Below are 14,639 nucleotides of genomic sequence, written 5' to 3'. Positions count from 1 at the left end.
TGTATGTGATTAATACCCATAGTTCACATCGTCATGTGATCAACACCCAAAGGGTTTACTAGAGTCAATAATCTAGTTCACATCGCTATGTGATTAACACCCAAAGAGTACTAAGGTATGATCATGTTTTGCTAGTGAGAGAAGTTTAGTCAACGGGTCTGTCACATTCAGAGCCGTATGTATTTTGCAAATATTCTATGTCTACAATGCTCTGCACAGAGCTACTCTAGCTTATTGCTCCCACTTTCAATATGTATCCAAATTGAGACTTAGAGTCATCTGGATTAGTGTAAAAGTTTGCACCGATGTAACTTTTACGACGAACTCTTTTATCACCTTCATAATCGAGAAACATCTCCTTTCACTAAGGATATTCTTGACCGCTGTCCAGTGATCTACTATTATATCAAAATTGTATTCCTTTGTCAAATTCAGAGCAAGGTATACAATAGGTCTGGTCCATAGCATGGCATACTTTTATAGAACCTATGACTGATGCATAGGGAATGACTTTCATTCTCTTTCTATTTTCTGCCATGGTCGGGATTTGAGTCTTACTCAATTTCATACCTTTGCAACACAGGCAAGAACTCTTTCTTTGACTGTTCCATTTTGAACTACTTCAAAATCTTGTCAAGGTATGTACTCATTGAAAATCTTATCAAGCGTCTTGATCTATCTCTATAGATCTTGATGCTCAATGTGTAAGCAGCTTTACTGAGGTCTTTCTTTGAAAAACTCTTTTCAAACACTCCTTTATGCTTTGTAGAAAAATTCTACTTCATTTCCGTTGAACTATGTTATTCACACATTCTTATCAGAGAGTCTGTAGTGCTCCCACTCACTTTTTTGTAAATACAGGCCTTTCCAAAAGTCTGTATAAAACCATATGCTTTGATCAACTCATCAAAGCGTATATTCCAACTCCGAGATGCTTGCACCAGTCCATTGATGGATCGTTGGAGCTTGCACATTTTGTTAGCACTTTTAGGATTGACAAAACCTTCTGGTTGTAACATATACAACACTTCTTTAAGAAATATCCATTTAAGGAATGCAGTTTTGACATCCATTTGCCAGATTTCATAAAATGTGGCAATTGCTAACATGATTCAGACAGACTTAAGCATCGTTACGAGTGAGAAAATTTCATCATATTCAACACCTTGAACTTGTCGACAACCTTTCGCAACAAGTCGAGCTTTGCAGATAATAATACTACTATCAGCGTTCGTCTTCCTCTTGAAGATCCATTTATTTTCTATGGCTTGCCGATCATCGGGTTAGACAACCAAAGTCCACACTTTGTTCTCATACATGGATCCCACCTCAGATTTCATGGCCTCAAGCCATTTCTTGGAATCTGGGCTCATCATCGCTTCCTCATAGTTCGTAGGTTCATCATGGTCTAGTAACATGACTTCCAGAACAGGATTACCGTACCACTCTGGTGCGGATCTTACTCTGGAAGACCTACGAGGTTCGGTAGTAACTTGATCTGAAGCTTCATGATCATCATCATTAGCTTCCTCACTAATTGGTGTAGGAATCACATGAACTGATTTCTGTGATGAACTACTTTCCAATAAGGGAGCAGGTACAGTTACCTCATCAAGTTCTACTTCCTCCCACTCACTTCTTTCGAGAGAAACTCCTTCTCTAGAAAGGATCCATTCTTAGCAACGAATGTTTTGCCTTCGGATCTGTGATAGAAGGTGTACCCAACAGTTTCCTTTGGGTATTCTATGAAGACGCACTTCTCCGATTTGGGTTCGAGCTTATCAGGTTGAAAACCTTTTTCATATAAGCATCGCAACTCCAAACTTTAAGAAACGACAGCTTAGGTTTACTGCTAAACCATAGTTCATACGGTGTCGTCTCAACAGATTTAGATGGTGCCCTATTAAACGTGAATGCAGCTGTCTCTAATGCATAACCCCAAAACGATAGTGGTAACCGATAAGAGACATCATAGATTGCACCATATCTAGTAAAGTACGATGACGACGTTCGGACACACCCTTACATTGTGGTGTTCCAGGTGGCGTGAGTTGCTAAACTATTTCACATTGTTTCAAATGAAGACCAAACTCGTAACTCAAATATTCGTCTCCACGATCAGATTGTAGAAACTTTATTTTTCTTGTTACGATGATTTTCCACTTCACTCTGAAATTCTTTGAACTTTTCAAATGTTTTAGACTTATGTTTCATCAAGTAGATATACCCATATCTGCTCAAGTCATCTGTAAAGGTTAGAAAATAATGATACACGCCGCAAGCCTTAACACTCATCGGATCGCATACATCGGTATGTATTATTTCCAGTAAGTCAGTAGCTCGTTCCATTTTTCCGAAGAATAGAGTTTTAGTCATCTTGCCCAAAAGGCACGGTTTGCAAGCATCAAATGATTCATAACCAAGTGATTCCGAAAATCCATCTTTATGGAGTTTCTTCATGCGCTTTACATCGATATGACCCAAACGGCAGTGCCACAAATAAGTAGCACTATCATTATTAACTTTGCATATTTTGGCATCAATATTATGAATATGTGTATCACTACGATCGAGATCCAACAAACTATTTTCATTGGGTGTATGACCATCGAAGGTTTTATTCATGTAAACAGAACAACAATTATTCTTTGACTTTAAATGAATAACCGTATCGCAATGAACATGATCAAATCATATTCATGTTCAACGCAAACGCCAAATAACATTTATTTAGGTTTAACACTAATCCCGAAAGTATAGGGAGTGTGCGATGATGATCATATCAATCTTGGAACCACTTCCAATACACATTGTCACTTCACCCTCAACTAGTCTCTGTTTATTCGTAACTCGTGTTTCGAGTCACTAATTTTTGGCAACCGAACAAGTATCAAATACTCAGGGGCTACTATAAACACTAGTAAGGTACACATCAATAACCTGTATATCAAATATACCCTTGTTCACTTTGCCATCCTTCTTATCCACCAAATATTCAGGGTATTTCCGTTTCCTGTGACCATTTCCTTTGCAGTGTAAGCACTCAGTTTCAGGCTTTGGTTCAGCTTTGGGCTTCTTCGTGGGAGTGACAACTTGCTTGTCATTCTACTTGAAGTTCCCCTTTCTTTCCCTTTGCCCTTTTCTTGAAACTAGGGATCTTGTCAACCATCAATACTTGATGCTCTTTCTTGATTTCTACCTTCGTCGATTTCAACATCACGAAGAACTCGAGAATCGTTTTCGTCATCCCTTGCATACTATAGTTCATCACAAAGTTCTACTAACTTGGTGATGGTGACTAGAGAACTCTGTCAATCACTATCTTAGCTGGAAGATTAACTCCCACTTGATTCAAGCGATTGTAGTACCCAGACAATCTGAGCACATGCTCACTAGTTGAGCGATTCTCCTCCATCTTTTAGCCATAGAACTTGTTGGAGACTTCATATCTCTCAACTCGGGTATTTGCTTGAAATATTAACTTCAACTCCTGGAACATCTCATATGGTCTATGACGTTCAAAATGTCTTTGAAGTCCCGATTCTAAGCCGTTAAGCATGGTGCACTAAACTATCAAGTAGTCATCATATTGAGCTAGCCAAACGTTCATAACGTCTGCATCTACTCCTGCAATAGGTCTGTCACCTAGCGGTGCATTAAGGACATAATTCTTCTGTGCAGCAATGAGGGTAAACCTCAGATCATGGATCCAATCCGCATCATTGCTACTAACATCTTTCAACATAATTTTCTCTAGGAACATATCAAAATAAACATATGAAAGCAACAACACAAGCTATTGATCTACAACATAATTTGCAAAATACTACTAGGACTAAGTTCATGATAAATTTAAGTTCAATTAATCATATTACTTAAGAACTCCCACTCAGACAGACATCTCTCTAGTCATCTAAGTGATCACGTGATCCAAATCAACTAAACCATGTCCGATCATCACGTGAGATGGAGTAGTTTTCAATGGTGAACATCACTATGTTGATCATATCTACTATATGATTCACGCTCGACCTTTCGGTCTCCGTGTTCCGAGGCCATATCTGTATATGCTAGGCTCATCAAGTTTAACCTGAGTATTCCGCGTGTGCAACTGTTTTGCACCCGTTGTATTTGAACGTAGAGCCTATCACACCCGATCATCACGTGGTGTCTCAGCACGAAGAACTTTCGCAACGGTGCATACTCAGGGAGAACACTTCTTGATAATTAGTGAAAGATCATCTTAAAATGCTACCGTCAATCAAAGAAAGATAAGATGCATAAAGGATAAACATCACATGCAATCAATATAAGTGATATGATATGGCCATCATCATCTTGTGCTTGTGATCTCCATCTCCGAAGCACCGTCGTGATAACCATCGTCACCAGCGCGACACCTTGATCTCCATCGTAGCATCATTGTCGTTTCGCCATCTATTGCTTCTACGACTATCGCTACCGCTTAGTGATAAAGTAAAGCAATTACAGGGCGTTTGCATTTCATACAATAAAGCGACAACCATATGGCTCCTGCCAGTTGCCGATAACTTCAGTTACAAAACATGATCATCTCATACAATAAAATATAGCATCACGTCTTGACCATATCACATCACAACATGCCCTGCAAAAACAAGTTAGACGTCCTCTACTTTGTTGTTGCAAGTTTTACGTGGCTGCTACGGGCTGAGCAAGAACTGTTCTTACCTACGCATCAAAACCACAACAATAGTTCGTCAAGTTAGTGATGTTTTAATCTTCTCAAGGACCGGGCGTAGCCACACTCGGTTCAACTAAAGTTGGAGAAACTGACACCCGCCAGCCACCTGTGTGCAAAGCACGTCGATAGAACCAGTCTCGCTTAAGCGTACGCGTAATGTCGGTCCAGGCCGCTTCATCCAACAATAACGCCAAACCAAAGTATGACATGCTAGTAAGCAGTATGACTTGTATCGCCCACAACTCACTTGTGTTCTACTCGTGCATATAACATCAGCGCATAAAACCTAGGCTCGGATGCCACTACGTAGTAATTTCAAAAATTTCCTACGCACACGCAAGATCATGGTGATGCATAGCAACGAGAGGGGAGAGTGTTGTCCACGTACCCTCGTAGACCGAAAGCGGAAGCGTTAGAACAACGCGGTTGATGTAGTCGTGCGTCTTCACGGCCCGACCGATCAAGCACCAAAACTACGGCACCTCCGAGTTCTTGCACACGTTCAGCTCGATGACATCCCTCGAACTCTGATCCAGCCGAGTGTCGAGGGAGAGTTCCGTCAGCGGCGTGGTGATGATCTTGATGTTCTACCATCGCAGGGCTTCGCCTAAGCACCGCTACGATATTATCGAGGTGGACTATGGTGGAGGGGGGCACTACACGCGGCTAAGAGATCCAAGGGATCAATTGTTGTTGTGTCTAGAGGTGCCTCCCTGCCCCCATATATAAAGGAGCAAGGGGGGAGGGGGCGGCCGGCCTAGGAGGGGGCGCGCCAAGGGGAGTCCTACTCCCACCGGGAGTAGGACTCCCTCCTTCCTTGTTGGAGTAGGAGAAGGGGAAAGAGGGGGAGAGGAAGAAGGATAAGGGGGCTGCGCCCCTTGTCCAATTTGGAACAGAGGGGGGGCGCAGGCCTCCTTCCTTTTGGCCTCTTTCCTCTATTCCCGTATGGCCCAATAAGGCCCATATACTCCCCGGCGAATTCCCGTAACTCTCCGGTACTCCGAAAAATACCCAAATCACTTGGAACCTGTCCGAAGTCCGAATATAGTCGTCCAATATATCGATCCTTACGTCTCGACCATTTCGAGACACCTCGTCATGTTCCCGATCTCATCCGGGACTCCGAACTCCTTCTGTACATCAAAACTCATAAACTCATAATAAAACTGTCATCAAAACCTTAAGCGTGCGGACCCTACGGGTTCGAGAACTATGTAGACATGACCTAGAACAGTTTCCGGTCAATAACCAATAGCGGAACCTGGATGCTCATATTGGCTCCTACATATTCTACAAAGATCTTTATCGGTCAAACCGCATAACAACATACGTTGTTCCCTTTGTCATCGGTATGTTACTTGCTCGAGATTCGATCGTCGGTATCCAATACCTAGTTCAATCTCATTACCGGCAAGTCTCTTTACTCGTTACGTAATGCATCATTTCGTAACTAACTCATTAGCTACATTGCTTGCAAGGCTTATAGTGTTGTGCATTACCAAGAGGGCCCAGAGATACCTCTCTGACAATCAGAGTGACAAATCCTAATCTCGAAATACGCCAACCCAACAAGTACCTTTGGAGACACCTGTAGAGCTCCTTTATAATCACCCAGTTACGTTGTGACGTTTGGTAGCGCACAAAGTGTTCCTCCGGTAAACGGGAGTTGCATAATCTCACAGTCATAGGAACATGTATAAGTCATGAAGAAAGCAATAGCAACATACTAAACGATCAAGTGTTAAGCTAACGGAATGGGTCAAGTCAATCACATCATTCTCCTAATGATGTGATCCCGTTAATCAAATGACAACTCTTTTGTCCATGGCTAGGAAACATAACCATCTTTGATAAACGAGCTAGTCAAGTAGAGGCATACTAGTGACACTATGTTTGTCTATGTATTCACACATGTATTATGTTTCCGGTTAATACAATTCTAGCATGAATAATAAACATTTATCATGATATAAAGAAATAAATAATAACTTTATTATTGCCTCTAGGGCATATTTCCTTCACAGACTCGGAGGGCAAGAAACCTCTCCTAGAGATAAGGTAGGAGACGAATTACAAATCCTAGGCTACCAAATACATGTAATACAAATATATCTCTAACACGTTTTGACCTGTTAGCCCGCTCAAGCCCTCCTTTTGTTAGGGTGGACGAATCGCCATCTTCATCTTCACTGGCAATGACGACGGTCTCGAAGGAACTGACAACATAGTGAATGCACTTGGGTTGCACATTCCACTTGGCCCAACAATGCATGAATTCGAATAGCTTGCCCTCCACTTTGAGGTACAATGCACACATGCATAGAGGATATAAAAAAGACATGGTGAACAAGTTGCATATCCGGTCAAATGACCAACAAGCATATTAGGCGAAATCCAACACAAGTCCATATTAGGCCAAATAACCAACACATAGAGCAACAAAACACTTACGAGGTCGGTGATTCACGCTTCACTTGGCCATCGATTTTGAAATTGTTTGTAGAAGTCGCAATACTTGTTGACGACCTCTTGCATGTTGGCCATCGACGGGTGAGCGCCTTCGAAGTATGAAGATGGGGCACGTTGTTGCAATAGTGATCGAAGTGCTTGTGCTGATGGAACCAAGCATGCTCATTCGTCCAAAAGGTTGCGCCTTTTTGCTCCATGCCATGAAACGGATCAACGCTAGTGGCCAGTCATGCATCACACAACACTTCATCATCCCTCACATTAAAATTCTCTTCCTACTCTTCTTTTTTAGGTCGGCACTGGCCACCCAGAACTCATCCGGATCAAGCTCTGTCTGCTCGATATCTGACCACGCCTGCTTCCGCTGGGAGTTGTCCACTTGTCTGTCCTCGAAGCTGCCTACCTCGTGGAATATGTCCAACATCTTCTCATCGTCTATGGTGCCGCTCCCGGTAGAGAGATTTTGGCAAACAGACACCGGACGCCTGTTGGATCCATGCTTAGCATCAGCGACCAGACAAAAGCTATGGCGACGGTGGCTCGGTGAAGTGCTACTCCGTGTTGAGGTCGACCGTATAAGGCACGCGCGACACGGCAAACCTGAAGGAGGTTGAAAAATTTTCCAACGCACACAGCTGCATACCGGCGCAGTAGTACAACCCCAACAACTGCTCGGCCAGGGCGACGACTGCACAAGCGTTGCCACCCACCTGACCACCTTCTTATGCTTACAAGGTGGCGGCTAACCGGCCGACACATATGCTAACTTCCCTGCTCCTCTGTTTGCGGTAGCGATCGATGCGTGTCACCGAGTTAACCTTGCAGGCATCCACCATCGAGGGGTCCTCTGGCTTTGGTGGTACAGTGTTTTCTCTGTTAGCTCCTCTAGGTCCCATCATGACGACGAATGGCGAAAAGGGCAAGAACTAGGATGGAGGGCAGGGGTAATCGGAGCGGAGAGATTGGGAAAGGGCGGGATTTTCACACGGAAACATTGCGAAATGGTCCAAATGCGCGAGCTCCGCCTCAGTTTTTGCTTGGTATGGATTGTTGGATGCCTATGTGGCTGAGGTTCGAACGCCCGGAAACCTTCGCCAGCTTTGCAACTGGGTTTTTGGAGTTTCGAACACCAAGACGTGTTCGCGAACATTTGAGGCATGATGTTCAATGGCAAAAAAGTACCATGCATCTTGGTCCAGGTGTTTAGCTGTGATTTAGGGATCCACGTTGGAGTTGCCGTGACCCCCTCTGCCCGCGCAAATGAGATCGCTCATTCTGAGTGTTAAGGTAGTGATTGCTAGCCGGCGATCACCTGGGCATGCCCATTAAGCGGTTTCGAAGTGAGTGTGACACACTAGTTTTAGGAACCTTCTAGATCGGTTTTGGGAACCTTCTGGAAGATTTCTAAACCATTTTTTTTTCATTTCCTAGTTTTCATTTTGGTTTCTTTTTTTTCCTTATTTCAGTGTTCTTTTTTTCTTCAAAATTTCACAAATTGCAAAGAATGTTCAAAGTCTTCAAAAAATATTTGATTTTTAAAAAAAATCATTTTTCTGATTTGTTTTCATGTTTTAAAAAATATGCTTGGAATTTTAAAATTTGTTCACAATTTCAAAAATGCCAAAAATTGAATGTTCATAAATTTCAAAATTTGTTCAAATTTTACAAAACATTACGCGCAATTTATAAATTTGTTCAATTCTTTAAAACATTTTTACTTTTAATCCTTGAACATTTTTCGAATTTGTGAATATTTTTATTTTCAAATCCTTGAACAATTTTTGGAATGATGAACTTTTTTCGAATTTGCAATTTTTTTCTCGATTTTTTTTTTGAATTCATGAACACTTTTTTAAATCCATGAACAATTTTTTAATTCGTGAATATGTTTTAAAACCCGTTAAGAAGTCAAATGAGTTTTTTTAGTTTACAAGTTTTTAAATTCTTGAATTCTTCCAATCCACAAACATTATTTAAATTCATGAACATTTTTTTAATTATATACATAGATAAAAAAACGACCTGGTAAAAACCATGTGTGAAATAAATAACCACGATGCTGGGCCGGCGCACTAACCGGAGGGTGTGAGCTCACGCTGCGGGCGACGCGAGCATAGGCTAGCGATAGAAGCAGCGCCCCTCTGCCTGGGCGTCGTTTCAGGGGCAAGCCTAACCGAGCGAGAACACAAACCAAAGTCCATTTGCCTCACAACGAGGCGAGGGCGGCGGCGCGGACGACGACTGCCGCCTTCTCTCCGGTAAGATCCGCATCCCCTCTACCTTTTTCTCTGGTGATGATGGAGCCCTCAGCCTGCCCGTCCCCTTCCTCCGCCCCGACACCGGCACCTCCCTCCGCCTCTCCCCTCCTCCGCCCGGCCCCTGCTGTCCGGAGCCTTCCTTGCAGTCTTTGGCCAGAGATGCTGCTTGTGCCACTGGGGTGGGGTGACCACTATCTCCTCACTGGATTTGATGCCGTTGCAGACTTGCAGTTAGTATCTGGTTCTGAAGAACATCACATAGATGATAGGAGACAGATGTGGGATAGGGTATCCTAGGTCCGCCGCTGACAGTTCTTCATTAGCTTTTGATTAGAAACCGAGGCATAGATTGTATAGAAGGTGCAGGGTTGAAGCTGCTTGATTCGGCATAGATCATTAAAATTGGCTTTACAATTTTGGAAGCATGATTTTCAAGTTCCCGCTTTTTCTTTCCAAGTCCAGCGGCTGTTGTAGAAGTTGACTGAGCTACCTTTAGTCTGTGCACTTGATCTACAAAACTAAGTAGGTGAGTTGGTAGTGGTGGATGAAATTGCGTAAGGATGGAGCAGGGGGAGGGGTCGTGTCTCGGGCTAGAGTATGGGGTGGAAGGGTGATGTGGTTCGTCTGACGGACCCAACAAGGCCGGACAAAATGAGTGCCGATCCTGCCGCAATCAACAGGATTGGATCGCACCAAGCCAAACATAAGGCGGAGCAGAGGCCCCGGTGGGAAGAAATGGTGAAGAGCGAGGATTAACTCAGGGGGCGGTATAAAGGCAAGCCCGCGTCATCACGATAACACAAAAGGGACAAGATCGCCGCACTCTTCGTCTTCTCCTCTTTCTCATGCGTTTGGTTCTAGTGCCTGGACGCTGGTCTAGAGATTTTCCTCGGACGACCACAAGGTGTTTGTTCAATTGCCCGGTACAGGCTGAACGCTGCTTCGTCATGAACACTGATCATGGACTAGATGCAGCGAGGTCGTACTTTTGTGATGCAACTGTAGCTAGTTCATGCGCACTTACTCTGGTTATCAACAAATCTGTTGCAGGCCAAAGAAACCATAGGTGGCGGGAGGATGGAGGTGAAGCTCAAGGACCTTGTCCCGGCAGCGACTAACACAGTGAACACGACGTTCATCGTGGTCGACAAGGCGCCCCGCCCGGCCCAGGCAAACGCGCACGGCAGGGAGGAGACATGCCCATCACTAGTGGCTGATGAGACGGCGGCGGTGCATTTCCTTCTGTGGGGCACCGAGTGTGATGCCTTCGAGCCTGGGGACATCGTGCGGCTCACGAGTGGCATCTTCTCGTACCATAGGGGCAACAACCTGTTCTTGCGCGCCGGCAAGCGAGGACGAGTGGAGAAGGTGGGCGAGTTCACCATGATGTTCGTCGAGACGCCCAACATGAGCGAGGTGAGGTGGGGGCCTGATCCAGGCGACCCAAGGAAGATGGTGCAGGAGGCTGTCGTGTCGCCCTACTCCCAAGTCTTCAAGCCGCTGCACTGATGCCTATCATTTCAGGCTTCCAGCTCATTGTTGCTCCAAGTCTCATTAAATCTTATACAATACTAACCGTGGTAGTAAATTATGCAATACTAACCACTTGCTGAATTTTGTATGCTTTCTCCTTAAAGTATCACTGGGCCATCGTTTTAATGTCTTGAGATATTTCTCATGTAAACGGAGCTCATAGAAGATTTAGCAAGCCATATACCAAGCTGTGTTGATGTGAACAACAGTGTAACTTTTTCCCTGAAAGGCTCAAAATACAACTGAAGTTGTAGGCAAGAGTTTGATTATATGTTACCAAGATAATTTTTTGTGTTTATGAAATTGCTCAACTGTTGCTCTCATAATTTGATTACAGAATGGTTGAAACACAGAAATGCACTGAAATTCTGATGGTTTTTTATTTCTGCTTTTCCTTCTTGGCAGACTTCAGGTTCTTGAAAAGGCCTATTCTTGTCCATGCACGATACTCACACAACCATACTGCCTTCCTTTCGCAATATTCATTCTACAAGTCATTGTTAATTTGTTTTATTCAGATACTCTTAAGTCACAAACAAAGTCACAAGTCCTTATTTCACCTTCAGATCTTATATGTAATATCTTTCTCATATTTCATTTAAGCATACTGGATACTAGTTGCTCTTGTCAGCATTCTCATATCGTATGCATGCAGTTTTAATTTTTGTTTCAGGTATTGCCGAACAAGTTTATTCAATTCAGTTAGTTTGATGGCTTATAATGCCTTCTACACAAGCATTCCTGTTCTAACTACTGCTCTGGACAAGGATTTATCTGAAAAGACAGTGGCACAGAACCCAGAAATTTTACTTTACTGCCAGGTTGGAAGGTAGATTATATCTCCTTTCATTTGTTGTTGACAGCATCCTTATGTTCTATATGTTCTGTTAGTAACTTGGCATATGCAATAAATTATCTGCAACTTTTTGGAATCAAGTTTGTGTTGCCTTCGCTAATATGTGCATATTTTGCAGGCTTTTAATCCAAGTACATTTGCTGGTTGGTTTGGTCGATTATTATATCATGTGAGTACATCGTTGGCGCACCATGCAATGCTTCTAGTCTGCAAATGACAGTTCCAAAAAATATGAAATAATTTTCATGCATTTCACTAGAATTATGAGTTCTTAAACTTAGTAAGTGGTTACTGCCAACTTGTGTTGAGAAAAATAAATCTATGAACTACTTATTTACTTGTTATTTACTCGCTTTCCTTCACTCGTACGAAATGTGGGTACATTGTATTTTCAGTGTGATCTGTTGTGAGCTAGTATGTATGCTTCCCTGGCTTTGTATCCCCCCCTGGAACCTCTCAAAATTATGATGTAATAGGGTAGTCCTTAAAACCCTGGTGATCTTCGTCTGTGGCAGCTACTCTCCGGTTGCCGGTGAGTGCTGTTAAACAGTCTTTGCTTTGGTTTTGCCTTGGCTTTAATAAAAGTTGGGGCGGGGGAAAACCCCTTTTGTTTCAAAAAATTGTATTTTCAGTGAATGGTCCCCTGTTATCTACACATTATTAGCCACTAATGGATGGTGCTCTGAAAGCTAGCAATAGCGGGCATACTTGCGGTGGATTGAAGTTAATTCACGATCTGCAATTTTTCATAGTTCTTTGGTTCTTGCTGCTGTTACGCGGATGGGTTGGTGCGGGTTGCAGTGAGGGGGCAAGGGAAGTCTTATTAAAATAGAAAGGTCATGGAGAGGAGACTGAACCCACCAATTTGTAATAATGCACAGATTTTGACGTGGCTGATGAGAGGTTCTTCTTTTCCTGGTTGGTTTCAGGCAATTGTTATTTTCTTAATCACCACTCATGCTTATGCCGATGAAAAAGGTGAGACGGAGGAGTTGTCAATGGTTGCTCTCTCAGGAAGTACATTGTTGCAGGCGTCTGTCTGTTGTGACATTAGAGATGAGGTGAGAAAGCAAAGATCTTGAATCCTAATGCTTATAACAACCTATGCATTGTAGACTATACTTGTTCTAACGCATCTTTCCATTTTGCAGTTCTTTCACTTCTCTGCGGTTTCTGCCAAATGGGGAAACTTTGCTGCTTTCCACATCATAAATTTCTGTATCGGCAGTTCAGCACCATACCAACTGCTGGGATGTACACTATCATGTACCGCCTTTGTAGACAGCCGCCATACTGGATAACAATGGCGGTAACAGGTATGTATTGCTGTCATGTTGTTTTTGCTTGGTTTATAATTGCACACACGTTTCTCACAACGGCATGATATCAATGTTTCAGCTAATCAGTGGAGTTGGCATGGGTCCTGTAATAGCTCTGAAATATTTGAAATATACATAGTCCTAGTGCTATTAACATTCTTGAGAAGACCGAGCAATCACGCGGCCCTATGTATACCCTGGTAAATCTGGAATCTCAACTGAGGTCAGAGAACGATAATTCGACCAGCTCCATATCGACCGACGACCGGCGTCGGTCAAGAATAAGAGCTCAGTTTATGAGCCCCTGCTGTCTGATTCTCCTATGGCATCCAGGAGATCAGGAGATCACTAGCACCGTCATCATTTGACATCTTTCATCCAGCTCAGTCAAGGGTTGCAGCTGCTTATCCCAGAAATATTAAAACCAGTTAACCTTTGGTTGTCATTGTAGTAGCACAGGTCATACCCTCAACAAAGAAAAATGGAATGACAAATAATAGAGGTCAGTTGAATTAGATGTGTTGTATAGTACGTAGAAAAAAAGTGTGTCGTATAGTGCCATTAAGGATTTTCTAAATAGAATATAGATGAAAATAAGCAGCTTGCAAGGATGAGGAATGCTAATAATTTGGTGGGAAAAATAAAATTCTGCGATAGTCATTAGTATTATCTAGAATACGAAGTTGTATGAGTGGGTGCAAACAAACAAATATAAAAGGATCACGCTTGTGCATGTGAAGTTGTGCACTGAAGTCTGGAGATAAGGATCATGAGATGTGCACCTGCAGAAACTTGTACTCCCTTCGTCTGAAAATACTTGTTATTAAAATGGATAAAAGGGGATGTATCTAGACGTATTTTAGTTCTAGATACATCTTTTTTTATTTATTTGATGACAAGTATTTTTGAAAGGAGGGAGTATTTGCATTGTTCATATGTATAATAATACCCGCAAAAAAATATAATAATAAAACGATGAAAACCGTACGTTTTGTACCTCTTGTGTTTGTTGCAGCTAGACGAAAGATGAAAAATTAAAAATCGTGGCCGCGAAGCTATCTCGAACCAATAGCAAACAATCATGCGATCTTGACCCTGAAAAATCAAAATAAAATAACGTGTGAGCACACTGAACGCGTAACCGCGGCAGCTGATTCGCAGGCAGGACCCCACCGGCCACCGGACCGCCTGTTCCACGCTCTCATCCACGCGTTCGTCGTGGCTCGCGAGCGCTCCCTCGCGACACGGTCAGTGATCAACGGCAGCCACACACACGGCATCTCCCATCACATGGCCCGTCGCGACTCCCGAGCGACCTAGAAATTTCCAGGTCCGTCGGTGCGTCCCACGCCCCAACCCCCAACCCGAGACGGACGCGCGTCGCGTGGCTTTGCCGACCTACCTACCGCCCGCCCGCCCACCCACCCGAGCCAAACCGGGTCCGGATCCAGCCCGACCCCACCAGCTCAACCCCCTTTTGA

The 14,639-nt window shown here is 43.2% G+C and overlaps 2 protein-coding genes across 3 annotated transcripts; both read left to right on the top strand.

Annotated features, from left to right (window-relative positions):
- The first annotated feature begins 9,354 nt into the window (after positions 1-9,354).
- Positions 9,355-11,252, top strand: LOC123138028 (SOSS complex subunit B homolog). Of its 2 annotated transcripts, none has more exons than XM_044557922.1 (2): positions 9,355-9,450; positions 10,501-11,252. In XM_044557922.1, exon 2 carries the CDS (start codon positions 10,528-10,530, stop codon positions 10,957-10,959), a length of 432 nt encoding a protein of 143 aa, XP_044413857.1. In that variant the 5' UTR covers positions 9,355-9,450; positions 10,501-10,527; the 3' UTR covers positions 10,960-11,252. The 2 variants fall into 2 exon arrangements, with proteins under 2 accessions (XP_044413857.1, XP_044413861.1); XM_044557926.1 differs by lacking the exon at positions 9,355-9,450 and adding an exon at positions 9,487-9,629.
- Positions 11,253-11,531: 279 nt separating this feature from the next.
- LOC123138027 (phospholipid-transporting ATPase 2) lies at positions 11,532-13,910 on the top strand. Its single transcript, XM_044557919.1, has 5 exons — positions 11,532-11,804; positions 11,958-12,008; positions 12,769-12,900; positions 12,991-13,155; positions 13,238-13,910. The coding sequence occupies exons 1-4, from the start codon at positions 11,694-11,696 to the stop codon at positions 13,138-13,140; spliced, it is 444 nt and encodes a 147-aa protein (XP_044413854.1). The 5' UTR covers positions 11,532-11,693; the 3' UTR covers positions 13,141-13,155; positions 13,238-13,910.
- Positions 13,911-14,639: the final 729 nt, after the last annotated feature.

This window comes from Triticum aestivum, chromosome 1B (genome assembly GCF_018294505.1).
Source record: "Triticum aestivum cultivar Chinese Spring chromosome 1B, IWGSC CS RefSeq v2.1, whole genome shotgun sequence".
NCBI lineage: Eukaryota > Viridiplantae > Streptophyta > Magnoliopsida > Poales > Poaceae > Triticum > Triticum aestivum.
Note: the sequence above shows the minus strand (reverse complement) of the source record. Positions and strands in the feature narration are given on the sequence as shown.

What these genes read in the sequence shown, in the direction of transcription:
- LOC123138028 (XM_044557922.1), top strand. Translation starts at nt 10,528, where the DNA reads ATGGAGGTGAAGCTCAAGGACCTTGTCCCGGCAGCGACTAACACAGTG.
- LOC123138027 (XM_044557919.1), top strand. Translation starts at nt 11,694, where the DNA reads ATGGCTTATAATGCCTTCTACACAAGCATTCCTGTTCTAACTACTGCT. An exon ending in AAATTTTACTTTACTGCCAG is followed by an intron (nt 11,805 to 11,957) that starts GTTGGAAGGTAG and finishes CATATTTTGCAG; the next exon opens with GCTTTTAATCCAAGTACATT. An exon ending in TTGGTCGATTATTATATCAT is followed by an intron (nt 12,009 to 12,768) that starts GTGAGTACATCG and finishes GGTTGGTTTCAG; the next exon opens with GCAATTGTTATTTTCTTAAT.